This window comes from Elephas maximus, chromosome 9 (genome assembly GCF_024166365.1).
Source record: "Elephas maximus indicus isolate mEleMax1 chromosome 9, mEleMax1 primary haplotype, whole genome shotgun sequence".
NCBI lineage: Eukaryota > Metazoa > Chordata > Mammalia > Proboscidea > Elephantidae > Elephas > Elephas maximus.
Window position 1 is genome coordinate 51,111,005 of NC_064827.1, and position 15,392 is coordinate 51,126,396.

Here is a 15,392-nt window from a genome sequence, read left to right on the forward strand (position 1 = left end):
TGCAGTATGCAGATGACACAACCTTGCTTGCTGAAAGTGAAGAGAACTTGAAGCACTTACTGATTAAGATAAAAAACTACAGTCTTCAGTATGGATTATACCTCAACATAAAGAAAACAAAAACCCTCACAACTGGACCAATAAGCAGCATCATGACAAACAGAAAAAAGTTTGAAGTTCTCAAGGATTCATTTTACTTGGATCCACAATCAACACCCATGGAAGCAGTAGTCATGAAATCAAAACAACACGTTGCATTGGGCAAATCTGCTGCAAAAGACATCTTTAAAGTGTTAAAAAACAAAGATGTCACTTTAAGGACCAAGGTGTGTCTTTTCCAGTCCGTGGTGTTTTCAATCGCCTCATATCCATGTGAAAGCTGGACAATGAATAAGGAGGACCGAAGAAGAGTTGATGCCTTTGAATTATGGTGTCGGCAAAGAATATTAAATATACTATGGGCTGCCAGAAGAATGAACAAATCTGTCTTGGAAGAAGTACAGCCAGAATGCTCATTAGAAACATGGATGGCGAGACTTCATCTCACATACTTTGGACATGTTATCAGGAGAGACCAGTCCCTGGAGAAGGACATCATGCTTGGTAAAGTAGAGGGTCAGTGAAAAAGAGGAAGACCTTCAACAATATAGATTGACACAGTGGCTGCAACAATGAGCTCAAGCATAACAACGATTTTTAGGATGGTGCAGGAGCAGGCAGTGTTATGTTCTGTTGCACACAAGGTCGCTGTGAGTCAGAGCCAACTCCTCTGCACCTAACAGCAAGAGAGATGAGAAGATAAGGGGACAGGGAAACTAGAGTATAGGAAATGGAACAACCAGAACAGAATTAAAGAGAATACCAACATATTGTGAAAAACGTAACTAATGTCACTGAATTATTTGAGTAGAAATTGTCATTTGGGAACCTGATTTGCTGTGTAAACTTTCACCAAAAGCACAATAAAATATTATTTAAAGAAAAAATAATAAAGTATAACTATGGAACCTTGTCTTAGTTATCTAGTGCTACTATAACAAATATCACAAGTGGGTGACTTTAACAAACAGAAATTTGTTTTCTCACAGTTTAGGAGACCAGGAGCCCAAATTTGAGGTGCTACCTCTAGGGAAAGGCTTTCTCTCTCTCTGTTGGCCTGGGGGAAGATCCTTGTCTCTTTTCAGCTTCTGTTTGTCGGTTCCTTGGTCATCTTTTTGTGACGTGGCATCTATCTTCCCCCATCTCTGTTTTCTTGTCTGTACCCAATCTGCTCTTTTTATATCTCAAAGGTGATTGGCTTTAGACACACCCTGTACTGACGTGGTCTCATTACTGACTAATATAGTAGGTGAAGTGAATAATTTTCTTCTAAATGTAGACAAAACCAACCCTGATAAAGTTAGAAAGAATAGACATTTTCCACAGAAGAAGTAGAGAATGTAGTCAAAGAGCTATTTTAAAAAACATATCAGGAACAATAGAAGACCCAGGATAGTGGTGCCAAATCTTTAAAGAGCACATAATTTCAGTGCTAATTAAAGTATTCCAGTAAAGCGGTAATATTTCTGAATTCTTTTTATGAAGCAAGTACAACACTGGTGCAACACCTGACCAAAAAAAACACACAAAAATAAAAACAATAGCTCAAGCTTATTTATTAATTTTTATTAAGAATATATCATAATTAAACGAGTTTTATTCCCCAAAGCTAAAGATGATTCAATACTAGAAAAATAATTCATCATATTAATAGCTCTACAGAGGAAAAACATAAGGGCATTTTTTTTTTATTAACTTTTATTGAGCTTCAAGTGAACGTTTACAAATCAAGTCAGTTTGTCACATATAAGTTAATATACATCTTACTCCTTACTTCCACTTGCTCTCCCCTTAATGAGTCAGCCCTTCCAGTCTCTCCTTTCGTGAAAACTTTGGCAGCCTCCAATTCTCTCTATCCTCCCATCCCCCCTCCAGACAGGAGATGCCAACACAGTCTCAAGTGTCCACCTGATATAATTAGCTCACTCTTCATCAGCATCTCTCTCCCACCCACTCACTGTCCAGTCCCTTTCTTGTCTGATGAGTTGTCTTCGGGGATGGTTCCCGTCCTGTGCCAGCAGAAGGTTTGGGGACCATGGCCGCCGGGATTCCTCTAGTCACAGCCAGACCATTAAGTATGGTCTTTTTATGAGAATTTGGGGTCTGCATCCCACTTATCTCCTGCTCCCTCAGGGGTTCTCTATTGTGCTCCCTGTGAGGGCAGTCATCGATTGTGGCCAGGTACCAACTAGTTCTTCTGGTCTCAGGATAATGTAGGTCTCTGGTTCATGTGGCCCTCTCTGTCTCTTGGGCTCTTAGTTGTCGTGTGACCTTGGTGTTCTTCATTCTCCTTTGCTCCAGGTGGGTTGAGACCAATTGATGCATCTTAGATGGCCGCTTGTTAGCTTTTAAGACCCCAGACGCCACATTTCAAAGTGGGATGCAGAATGTTTTCATAATAGAATTATTTTGCCAATTGACTTAGAAGTCCCCTTAAACCATGGTTCCCAAACTCCCGCATAAGGGCATTTTTATTGACGCCAAAAAAGCACTTGGAAAAAAATTATTGGTTTAAAAAAGAAGACTACTCCATAAAATATAAATATCAATCAAGGGGTACATAGCAGGCCAAATGCCAGCATGGCACTTCATACAGAGATGTTCTTCCTAAAGCCCAAAACAGGAAAAAAGAAAAATTATAGCAATATTATATAACATTGAACTGCAGGTATTAGTCATTGTAATTACATAATCATTACAGTCAAGGGAGCAAGGTGTGCTGATTGGCCAGGTCTGTGCCATGTGGCCACTTCCATGAGTGACAGAGAAGGGGAGTCATTAGTCTGACTCCAAACAAATGGAACGATTTTACAGCAAGAAAGAGGGAGATGAAAGAAAGGGCAGACACAGCTGAAGAGTCCTTACGTTAATTTTACTACTCTAAATACTTCATTGGCCCCCTGTCACACTGGTTCATCTTCACCTTGATTATCCACCAATCACTCTCAACTGATTGCAATTCAGTAGCTCAGAAATACACTGTAGCTTGCCTCATAGAGAGGACATGTTAAATTTGACCTTGGAGAAGGTAGTTTGGATTACTCTTCACTCAAATTCTTTAAACTACAACCTGCTAGCCAAATCTGGCCTGCTGCCTGTTTTTGTGCTACACATAGGCTAACAACAGTTTATACATTTTGAAATGGTTTAGAAAAAAATCAAAAGAAAACTACTATTTGGTGACATGTAAAAATTATATGAAACTCAAATTTCAGTGTCTGTAAATAAACTTTACTGGAACACAGCCACAATCGTGAATTTGCATACTGTCTATGGCTGCTCTCCCTCTATAATGGCAGAATGGAGTATTAGTGCTAGACATCATATGGCCTGGAAAGCCAAAAATATTTTCTATTAGTGCTTCACAGAAAATGTTTGCCAGCCCCTAATCCAGAGTCATAAACCCTCACAGGATGGCTCCTTCCCCCAGTCAGAATTTTGTGAATCTCAGATTGCTCTTCTCTCATTACAGAGAATGTCAAAATGCTTTACGTGTTCATCCATTGTTGTAGAGTTGATTCTGATTTCTGCAGGGTTTCCAAGACTGTGGTCTCTATGGAAGCAGACTGCCATATCTTTCTCCCCCAGAGCAGCTGTAGGTTCACACTGTCAACCTTTCAGTTAGCATCCAAACACTTGACCACTATACCATCAGGGCTCCCTATATGAGTTTAGACAAAGAAAAAACAAATTATATTTCGTTTCATTAGCTTTTGTTAAATTATTAATTGTAGACTGATTCAACAATGTTAACTCCATTTCAGCTTCCATATTGCCTCAGAATACTGTAATTCTTAACCCAGTTCTAGTTTTCTAATAACCATGAGCCATGAGCATATTTTCAGTTATAAGAGAGCTAAGCATATTTAGTTTGAGTTTCAGGAAATCACCAAGTATCACACCTGATTCTCTGAATATTTGTTTTGTAGACCTGAGGATTCTGTGGTTCATTGTTGGTGATTTTTTTTCCCCTTGACAATCACTGTAATTGTGAACCGGAATATTTGGAGGAAGGTAAATCTCTAAATTTGTTTCTACAAATATAGGACCCTTCGTATAAAATATTGAGTTAAGCAGAAACCAATTTTCTCTTTCTAAAGTTAAGACATTACTATTTCAGTCGTTCTGACTTCTCTTGCTATAACTTCCTTCTTACAATAAGGGATCAAAAACATTCCTTTATAAAAATCACGAGAAGGTGCTAGTAAAGAGATTTCCTTGAATATTTCCCAGGACTATCTACTTTCCTCAGAGTTGACTAGTCAACACTGGAATGAGGTGCTTCCTGAGAAACTTCTGGATCTCCTTCCAAGAATGTCCCTGCGCAGCTGCATGACGGATCACCTCTCCTCCCCAGTGTACTGGAATGTTGGTGTTCCATGAGCCACAGCACAGTGGGGCATAAGGAGGCTCTATCAGGTGGCCTGCCCCAGGGTAAGACAGCAGGGTCCAGTTTTTCTTCCCCTTTTTCTTCAGCTGTCCTATGGCATGCTCAGCAAATACTTTGCTGTTTAAACTCTTATCTTCCTCTCCCACAATGAAGAGAAAATGTCCCTGAGCCTTTTCAATGGGGAGAAAAGGCCTACTGGCCTCATCTCGAGGGTCCCCTAAAAAATGATGGAACTCTATTAAACCTAAGGCATTTTTGGATAGTAAATGTAAAGCGTAGGGCAAGGGCTGACTGATATGACCACGATATTCCTGCGAATCTTGGAAAAGAAATTTGGGCCCATTAATAAGTACGGTGGCTGTGATTTGTTTGAGGTGAATAGCCATGGAGAGTCCAATCTCTGCTCCTTTGCATATGGAAACAACACCAATGCCTGGGCCAAGGACCTGAAAATAATGGAAATGAGATGTTGATTTTATCCTTCATTCAGCAAAGCCCTACAATCTCAAACAACCAAAGGTTTCACAAAGAAGGAGGCTTGACTTAGCTTTCCCTTTCATTGTCAGTCATCAAACAAGCGTTTGATAGGCATCTACACTATGGTAGGCACTGGGGCGGGGTAGAGAGGGCTCACAGAGAAAAGGCACAGTCTCTTGTTATCACCGAACGCACTACCAGGTGGTGAGATACGAAAGAAAGAGGGGGGCGGGGAACAGATTATTTTATGAACTCTATGATATTGGAAACCCTGGTGGCGTAGTGGTTAAATGATACAGCTGCTAACCAAAGGGTCGGCAGTTCAAATCCGCCAGGCAGTCCTTGGAAACTCTATGGGGCAGTTCTACTCTGTCCTATAGGGTCACTATGAGTCGGAATTGACTCAACAGCACTGGGTTTGGTTTTGGTTTTATGATATCGGAATACATGTAGGCAAGGAAGGTTGCCAACCCAGATTGTCAGGGAATAAAGGAAGGATCACAGAAAGATTCTCAGAAGAAATAGCCCATGGGCTGATATGAAAAATAAATAAATAAAATAAAAATGGGAGCAAACAGGAAGGGAAAGGCATTCTAAGCAGAGTGTAGCTGACACAGGTGCCGGTCTCCACCGTTTCAAGGCTAACATAAACTTGCCTTTGTGTACAACAGTGATGTATCCAGACTCAAGGGATAAGTTCCAATAGGTTCAAACCCATTCCTCTATGCTACATAGTTTCAGCCTCTCTTGTAAGGCCATACATTCTATCTGAAGACTTCTTTTTTCCCCCAGGTAAATGACACAACATTGTGATGAGACAGCCTGTGTTCCTGGCCCTTCTTTCCTGCTTAGGGTGCTGGCATGTTTACTTAATTCCTGAAACTTCCACAGCCATCTTACAACTATGAGGGTAAGGCCAGGAAATTACAGAGACATCAATCTAGTCTCCCGATATCACTGAGTTTCTGAGCCAAAGGTGGAATCCCCTCTTTCCAGAACTCCTGTTATATGAGATAATAAAATGTCTTATGTTGGTGTTTAAGCACTTTTCTGGAAAATGTAGCTGAAACATTCCTAATGGATTCACCTTGGGAACAGTATGTACGAAAACTCAGAGGCAAGAAACGGCAATGCTTTGGGGGAACCACAGGTACTTAAGTTTAGAGCTTAAGCTGGGAGGTGGCAAAATAAGGCTGGAAAAGAAAACAGCAATCTGGTAGTGAATAGTTTTGAAAGACATGCTAAGCAGCTTTGACTCATTTCCTAACTGAAGAGGGGAGTGTCATGGATTGAATTATGTCCCCCCAAAAATGTGTGTATAAATTTGCCTGGGCAATGATTTCCAGTATTGTGTGGTTGTCCTCCATTTTATGATTGTAATTTTATGTTAAAGAGGATTAGAGTGAGACCATAACACCCTTACTGGGGTCACATTCCTGATCCAATGTAAAGGGAGTTTCCCTGGGGTACGGCCTGCACCATCTTTTATCTCTCAAGAGAAAAAAAGGAAAGGGAAGCAAGCAGAGAGTGAGGACCTCATACCACCAGCAGAGCAGCCCCGGGAGCAGCGCGTGTCCTTTGGACCTGCGGTTCCTGTGCTGAGATGCTCCCAGACCAAGAGAAGACAGGGACCTTCCTCGAGAGCCAACAGAAAGAGAGGACTTGTCCTTAGAGCTGGCGCCCTGAATTCAGACTTCTAGCGTACTGGACTGTGAGAGAATAAACTTCTCTTTGTTAAAGCCATCCACTTCTGGTATTTCTATTATAGAAGCACTAGATAACTGAGACAGGGAGTTAGAATAGATTTTGAAGGATGAAGAACTATGCAGAAGGCATATTATGGAAGGTTTTATCTAACATGCTAAGAAGCCTGGTCTTGATCCTGTAGTAAATGGGAGACAGTCTTATGCAAGTGAGCAAAATCACTACGCTGTCTCTAGAAAATCTACTCTTACAACTTTGTTGCAAACTGACTTGCAAAAATTGACTCAGAAAATCCTAGAGCTTATTTCAACAGTGCAGGCAAGAAAGGATGGTGCCTTGAACTAAGATAGCACCAATAGGAATACAAAGGAAACAACATGTTCGCCAGTTATCTGTAAGTGTAAAGTTTATACCACCCAGTCACAAATTTGGTATGGGAGAGCAAAGGAGTTAAAGGTGACCGTTCTTTGTGGCACAAAATAAAGACTCAGACCTGCCTGAGCACTGGCAAGACACAAGGATGATGTGTCCAAGAGTCTTGTCTATTTTCTAAAGCCTCACTTAACCTCCTGTTAAGAAAACAAGACATTTTGGGTCACTATAAGTGTTCATTTTTGTTTTGTTTCTTAGAGAAATATAGATGATTGTATCACTTATATCCAGCTGATAGAAACGTGAGAATTTCCTAGTGTAAGGAAAAACAGACTAGACAAATTGAGGGAGCAAAATACACTCTCTATTTCCTGCCCCTGCTGGCACAGTGGTTAAAAGCTCAGCTGCTAATCAAAAGGTTGGCAGTTCAAATCCACCAATCCAAACCCTATGGGGGCAATTCTACTCTCTTCTGTAGGATCACTAAGAGCTGGAATCAACACAACTGCAACCGGTTTGGTTTTTTTTGGTTATATTAAGAGGGGTGGCTTGAATCAACAAAAAGTTGCCTTCAGTGGAAAACAACAGGTATTGGTGAAGCTGCGAAGAAATTGGAACCCTCCTTCACTGCTGATGAAATTATAAAATGGCACAGCCATGTGGAAAACAGTTTGGCAATTCCTCAAAAAGTTAAACGTCCATATAGTCCAACAATTTCACTCCAAGGTGTATACCTAAAAGAATTAAAAGCGGGAATGCAAACAGATGTATACCAGTGTTCACTGCAGCACTATTCACAATAGTCAAAAGATGGAAACAGCCTAAATGTCCACCAACAGATGAATGGATGAACAGTGGTGTATACATACAATGAAATATTACTCAGCCATAAAAAGAAATGAAGTCCTAGTATAAGCTACAACATAGATGAACCTTGAAAATATGCTGAGTGAAATGTCAGTCACAAAAGGACAAATGTATGATACGACTTGTATAAAATATCTAGAAGTGTATAGATTAAAGTCCATTAATGGTTACCAGGCCAGAGGGAGGGGGAAAATAAGATCCAACATTTAGAGGATACTCAGCTTCTGTTAGGGGTGATGGAACATTTGGGAACGGTTAATGGTGACAGTTGAACAACATGATGAACATAATTAATGTCACTGAACTGTACATGTGAAAGTTGTTGAAATGGCAAATGTTTTGTTACCTATATATTTACCACAATTAAAAAAAAAAGTCCTTTCCAGCTGTGAAATTCTATGTCTTACAATAAAAGATATAGAGTCACAGTTATGCCGAGGAGACATGGGAACTCCAGAATGGATTTGGCCATGAAAGATAAACTAAAAGCAGCATAACGTGAATGAACAAAAGACTGTCAGTCAAATATATGTGGAACCTATGTAATTTGTCTCTGGTCCTAGGCAGAGCAGTAACTCTCATTATAATTTCTGCCACCAAATTTGACTCAAAGAATTTAGAGTCCTTAGAAGACACTTAAAGGAGGAAAATGACACCTACAAGGAACTGAAAGATCTGTGGTCTATCATTTTGCAGAAGAGACAGTGTGGCTCAGGCTTATTGGAATGACTCAAAGCCTTCCAGGCCTAGCCTAGTCATTATCTAGGCATCTATGTGGCATTGGCCGGTATGGTAACAGAAAAGCCATGCGGCAAGTATAAGGGAAGGCTTATACTATGAAAAGCAGAATCACAAAAACTTCATTTCCCATTTAAGCCAAGCAGGGGTCTAGCATACTGATATCATTACCTATTTGATAGTTTAAGGACAATTCTATCATAAGCATCAAAAATAGGCGTTTAAAATATCAGTGCATCAGTAGATTATCACTAGTTGCTGCTTATCTTACTGTTGCCATCTTGATCATATTTTGGTGATCCTCACATAAAAAAGGATGTTACAGAGATTTGATTTTACTTAGATCAATTCTGGTTAAGAAACAGTATATATTAAAAAGTTAACAAGGGATAATAAACCTATTATGTTGTTGTCCTTGTGTGACATCGAAGCAATTTTGACTTGTAACAACCCCATGTGACAGACCAGAACAGCCCCCATAGGGTTTTCTAGGCTGTAATCTTTATGAAAGGAGTCCTGGTGGCATCGTGGTTGAGTGCTTGGCTGCTAACTGAAAGGTCAGCAGTTCAAACTTGCCAGCTGATCCATGGGAGAAAAATGTGGCAGTCCGCTTCTGTAAAGATTACAGCCTTGGAAACCCTATGGGGCAGCTCTACTCTATCCTATAGGGTCACTATGGCTCTGAATTGACTCAACAGTAATGAGCTTGGCTTGGAATCATTACAGGAGCAGATTTCCATGTCTTCCGCAGAGCCACAGAATCGCGTGTGTGTATGTGTATGTGTATGTGTATGTGTATGTGTATGTGTATGTGTATGTGTATGTGTTTGTGTATGTGTATGTGTATGTGTATGTATATGTTTCATACCACCAAGAAACAAGAACCAGGAGAATAGTGTGTCCTTTGGACCTGAGATCCCTGTGCTGAGAAGCTCCTTAACCAGGGAACATGGATGACAAGGACCTTCCCTCAGAGCCAACAGAGAGAGAGCCTGGAGCTGGCATTCTGAATTCGGACACTTTGCCTCCTAGACTGAGAGAATAAATTTCTCTTGTTAAAGCCATCCACTTGTGGTATTTCTGTTATAGCAGCATTAGATAGCTAAGACTGAAGTTGGGGGAGGGGGTGGGGTAAGAGAATATTAAGGTCATTTAAAAACAGGTGCAGAAACCTACCAAAAAGGCAAAAATTACCTTAGAATGTCTCAGAAGAAAGTTGGCAGCTTCTTCAAAATATCCCAAATCTAGTTTTCCTATGTTTGAAGGCAGGTCTTCAGAGCCAAAGTAAGCCAAGGCCAAGGAGGCAAAGCCACGACTGGCCACGAGACTGGACCGGTATTCAATCAGGCCACCAGTACCACCAAACAAATCAATTACTGCTGGGAAAGGGCCATCTCCTGGAAAAGAACAAACCAAAACAAAACAGAATACTGTATGAAAAGAAGGTGAGGAAAAGAAAACAGCAGTGTGAGAATACAAAGAAGAAATACATTACAAATTTTGGACTTAATCTATAAATTTTCAAACAGAATTCCCAAATTTTCAGCCTAGTATATGGGACAGGATTAAGGCCTATTGAATATACTATGGAACACAATATCCAAAAGTTTCATTGCGAACCATGTTCACAGGCATGTTTAATCCCTGAAGCCAAGAATAATAGGAACTCATAGTGATCCATTTCTATAGTCTTAGAGTAAAGAAAGCCTAGAAATTAGACCAGGGCTTTTTAATACATAAATAGGTGCACAAACAGGCTACAGGAAATCTGTGAAAGTCCTGAAATTATATGCAAAATATGGTATATGTGCAAAATGTTTTTATACATGTGTTATGGATCGAATTGTGTCCCCCCAAAATATAAAAAAAACGTGTTGTAAATTCTAACATCTATTCCTGCAATTAAGCGCTGGGCTGCTAATCGAAAGGTCAGCAGTTTAAACCCATTAGTCACTCCAAGGGAGAAAGATGTGGCAGTCTGCTTCCATAAAGATTAAACCAAACCTGTTGCCTTCGAGTTGATTCTGACTCATAGTGACCCTACAGCTTTGGAATGCTATGGGGCAGTTCTACTCCATCCTATAGGGTGACTAGGAATCAGAATGGACTCTAGGGCAAAGGGTTTGCTGTTTTGTTTTTTGGTACAGGGTCACTATGAGTTGGAATTGACTCCTCGGCAATGGGTAGGTACAGGTGGTTATAATCTCATTTGCTAATGGATTTTCTTTCTTATGTTAATGAGACGGTATTGGTGTGGGGTATGTCTTAAATCCCTTTTGAGGTATAAAAGAGTAGATTAAGTAAGCAAGCACGAATGGAGGGAAAGGTATTGTACACGTCACGTGATCGCCAAGGACTCGTGGAATAGAAGTTGAAGAGACGAGAGAATTTCCCCAGAGCTAACAGAGAGCCTTCCCCTAGATCCAGCACTTCTAGCCTCCTAAACTGTGAGCAAATAAATTTCTGTTTGTTAAAGCCATCCACTTGTGGTATTCTGTTACAGCAGCACTAGATAACTAAGGCAACGTGAGATTTACTGAGTCAGTTCATTGATTTAATTGAAATCACAGTGATGTATATAGCACAAAAAAGGCTTTGAAATATTATGTCAGATAAAATCCTGATTTAATATTTCTCTGTTGCACTTATCTGACTGTACAGTTATGAAACCTCACATGTAAGAGGCTATAAATAATGAGTCCTTTCATGCACATATACTACAGCCTAAATCATGGTAAAAAGTGGGGATGGTCAGACTGTCATTCTACACTCACTCTCTGTGTAGGCAACTTGTTTCCACAACATAGCAGAACTGAAAGAAGTTTATGATGCACTTATTGGGGGTATTCTATTCTTGTATAAGTGAGTTTAGATGGATGACTGGCCTCATCCATCTCAGAAAGGAGTGGCTTGATTTAAAGGCATAGTGAGAATTTTCTCAAAAAGATCTACATTTGTTTATTTCATCTTGAGAAAAGAAGAAATAAAATCATACTGAATATATCTTCATTTAAAAATACTATTTGATGTATAGACTTCAAATTTTATTGGTGATAACCCAGAACGGGAGGGAGAAGGAAGGGGAGAGTCATTTTTTAGGGAGCATTGGGTTTCTGTTTATGGTGATTGGAAATTCAGCAAAGAATATATGTGATGGTTGTGCAAAATGATTAATGTACTTAGTGTCACTCAACTGTACATGTGAAAAACATTGAATTATCAAATGTTGCTTTTGCATCTTCTGATAAAACAGGAATTGGGGGAGCATTTAAGAGTACTGAGCCCATCTTAGAAGAATGCTGAAGTTGAAAAATGCTTTGAGACCTGACACAACCACTGTACGGCCCCCTCCAACTCAATCCTCTATTGTCCCCTGCATAACATCCACCTGATGCAGGAGATCAAGCACATGCAATGTCCAAGAAGTTTGCCTAATAGCACACTCTAAACTAGCACATCAGCCCAAGGTGGACGTCTTAGTTAACAGAAATACCACAAGTGGATGGCTTTAACAAACAAATTTATTTTCTCACAATTTAGGAAGCTAGAAGTCTGAATTCAGAGCGCTGGCTCTAGGGGAAGGCTTTCTCTCTCTGTCACCTCTGGAGGAAGGTCCTTGCCCTTTCAGCTTCTGCTTCCTGGTTCCTTAGAGATCTCCAGCTGTCTTGGCATCTATCTTACCCCATCTCCACTTCTTTTTGCTTGCTTGTTTAATCTCTTTTATGTCTCAAAAGAGATTGACTCAAGACACACCCAGTAGTAATCCTGTCTCATTAACATAACACAGAAAACACATTCCCAAATGGGATTATAACCACAGGCATAGAAGTTAAAGTTTACAACACATATTTTTGTGGGATATAATTCAATCCAGAACAGTGGAAGACCTGTGCCAATATTCAGATTTTTGACTGGGATAGGACAAGAGATGCACAGCAGTATATGCCGCTTACTTCCCAGACCCTATACAAAATGAAATGGTCTACTAATTGTAGGTGTGAAAAAGCACCTAGCTTTATCTGGAAAAGTGCATAGGCCACAGTGAATTTAGAAAAGGGAGCCTTTACTCCTTATGCCATTTATAATTACATGCTGTCACAAGCCACGAAAACACTTCAGGTTTTCTCAAGCCATCTCAATTCTATAAGTGGACTATTAAAAAAACAAATAAATAAACAGAGGAAATACATTCTGATGAGGTGATGACTGTATCCCAGATCAAACATATGTCAGGTAGACCTCAAGCCTGGGTCTGCTGAGAGCTACTTCTGGGAAGATAACGTTGCTTTATTCAGTCCCGTAATAAACTCTGGAGCCCTGGTGGGACAGTGGTTAAAAAGCTTGCTGCTAGCCAAAAGGTGAGCAGTTCAAATCCACCAGCCACTCCTTGGAAACTCTATGGAAGTTCTACTCTGTCCTATAGGGTAGCTATGAGTCAGAATCCACTTGACGGCAATGGGTTTGGCTTTTTTGTAAAACAAACTCTGAGAAAAGTATCAACAAATGTTTTGAACACATTATTTGTATATGGAGATCACTGTGGGAAACTGTGTGTTTTGGCAAGTTTTATGGCTATTAGGGAGCATGTTACATTGCCTGCTGATTTATGCAATGTTCTATAAATATGTGATATTGATGGAACAAAGAGTGTAAAATTTCTCTATATCCTCTGTCATTGAAATCTTTCTGACCATCATATCATCAGCTTATTGTGGCAACCACACAATGGCCTATGCCTAAGTTGGATCTTAGACATGACAGAGTTTGCAAAAGGAGCTGGGACATGGTTCCGTGATATCAGAATGAGCATTTTCAGATAGGCTTCAATGCAGTTGGATTTCTTATAAATCCAAAGCTATGGAAATTTCAAATTCAGGGACTCCACAAACTATATGTAGTTTATCCTTAGATAAGCTGCAGAAGTGTTGAGATGAAACTTGAGTTGGAATGGGGTATTGCTGCATTCTTGTTCTCACCCAAATTTAGCCCTCATTCTAAGTCAGCAAACAGGTGCTTAATGTATTATTCATATCCAAGTTAAATTTCTAGGAGAATAAAGCATTCAAAAGAGGAAAAACAAGGATGGCAGTCAAGTAAACTAATTTTACTCACCTGGAGGGAGAAGGAGGGCTCCCCGAATGCGACCTTCTCGGACCTGGGTCCGTGTGACACCAGGTGCCACATACCACCTCTCCACAGTCAGGCTGGCCTTTGGAGTAGCTGTAGTAAACTTAATCACTGAGATATCTAAGTCATACAGTTTCAGGGGGACCTGGAAGGGACAATTCATCACATCTTTTTTCATCAGTCTAGTTAATAACTTCTTGGGTTTCATGGACCAGAAGAGACCCATAGGATGGACTCCGACATAGTCACCTCCAAGTGCAGAAGCATACTCCAGATCCACTTCACCAACTTCATTGGCCTTATAGCAAGCTTGAGAATGAAACATGTTTCCCTGTTCATCTTGCAGTGATGCCACAAAAACTACCATCTGAGAAGGATACAGGCCTGTAACTTGGATATGTACTGGCTCGTCAACAAGTGCACTTATAGGAGTAGCTGTCAGCTGAATCATGGTGACAGTGTGGCACCTTGGATGATTCTTCGGGAAAGCCTTCAGTAAAATCCCAAATAGAAAGAAATAAAGGGTAATAAAGTAAGGCTGTGATAATGTTAATGAAGGGTAAAATGGACCAGGCAACAGGCTGGGGTTCAGACCCAACTTTCCATTTATTTAGCAAATACCCTATGTTTAATTTTCTAGTGCAAGACACCTGAGAGCTTTCAACAGAATACTAGAAGACATAAAGCTAGTACATAAGCTTTATAATAATAATGAACCAGGGTTGAGGAAACAGCAGACAAGAATATTCACAAATACTGTCTAAAGATCCAAGGAAGATAACAGAATCTCCCCTACCGAACAGGTAGCCAAATCCACTTGGTTATTAATATCATCTTCTGTTGAGATCATCATTTATACTTGACCTTTCAGGGCCTACTGCAACTTGAGCCTAGTTATAGGTCTAGAAGCAAAAATAGGTGGTGGGAGTGTGTCCTGAGGAGAATCAGCAGTATCTTGCAAGGCAATTATAAACTAAAACCAAACCTACAGTTGTCAATTCCAACTCATAGCAACCCCACAGGACAGAGTAAAACTGTACCATAGGATTTCCAAGGCTGTAAATCTTTACAGAAGCTGTTATGGATTGACTTGTGTCCCCCCAAAATATCTGTCAATTTGGCTAGGTCATGATTGTATGATTGTCTACCATTATACCTTCTGATGTGAATTCTTTATGCATTGTAAATCCTATCACTATGATGTAATACCCCCACGTGTCTGTCAGTTTGTTGTACTGTGGGGGCTTGCATGTTACTGTGATGCTGGAAGCTATGCCACTGATATTCAGGTACCAGCAGGGTCACCCATGGAGGACAGGTTTCAGCTGAGCTTCCAGACTAAGATAGACTAGGAAGAAGGACCCAGCAGTCTACTTCTGAAAAGCATTAGCCAGTGAAAACCTTATGAATGGCAGCAGAACATTGTCTGATATAGTGCTGGAAGATGAGCCCCCCAGGTTGGAAGGCACTCAAAAGATGACTGGGGAAGAGCTGCCTCCTCAAAGTAGAGTCGACCTTAATGACGTGGATGGAGTAAAGCTTTCGGGACCTTCATCTGCTGATGTGGCATGACTCAAAATGAGAAGAAACAGCTGCAAACATCCATTAATAATCGGAA

The 15,392-nt window shown here is 40.3% G+C and overlaps 1 protein-coding gene across 1 annotated transcript; it reads right to left on the reverse strand.

The window, feature by feature from the left end:
* Positions 1-4,347: 4,347 nt before the first annotated feature.
* LOC126083388 (bile acid-CoA:amino acid N-acyltransferase-like) lies at positions 4,348-14,225 on the reverse strand. Its single transcript, XM_049897081.1, has 3 exons — positions 13,760-14,225; positions 9,842-10,044; positions 4,348-4,935 (listed from the first exon to the last, which is right to left on the reverse strand). The coding sequence occupies exons 1-3, from the start codon at positions 14,223-14,225 to the stop codon at positions 4,348-4,350; spliced, it is 1,257 nt and encodes a 418-aa protein (XP_049753038.1).
* Positions 14,226-15,392: the final 1,167 nt, after the last annotated feature.

Coding starts and splice junctions, on each gene's coding strand:
- LOC126083388 (XM_049897081.1), bottom strand. CDS start 14,225: ATGATTCAGCTGACAGCTACTCCTATAAGTGCACTTGTTGACGAGCCA. Junction 10,045..13,759: donor AGCCCTCCTTCTCCCTCCAG/GTGAGTAAAATT, acceptor GTTCTTTTCCAG/GAGATGGCCCTTTCCCAGCA. Junction 4,936..9,841: donor TTCTTCTGAGACATTCTAAG/GTAATTTTTGCC, acceptor CATTATTTTCAG/GTCCTTGGCCCAGGCATTGG.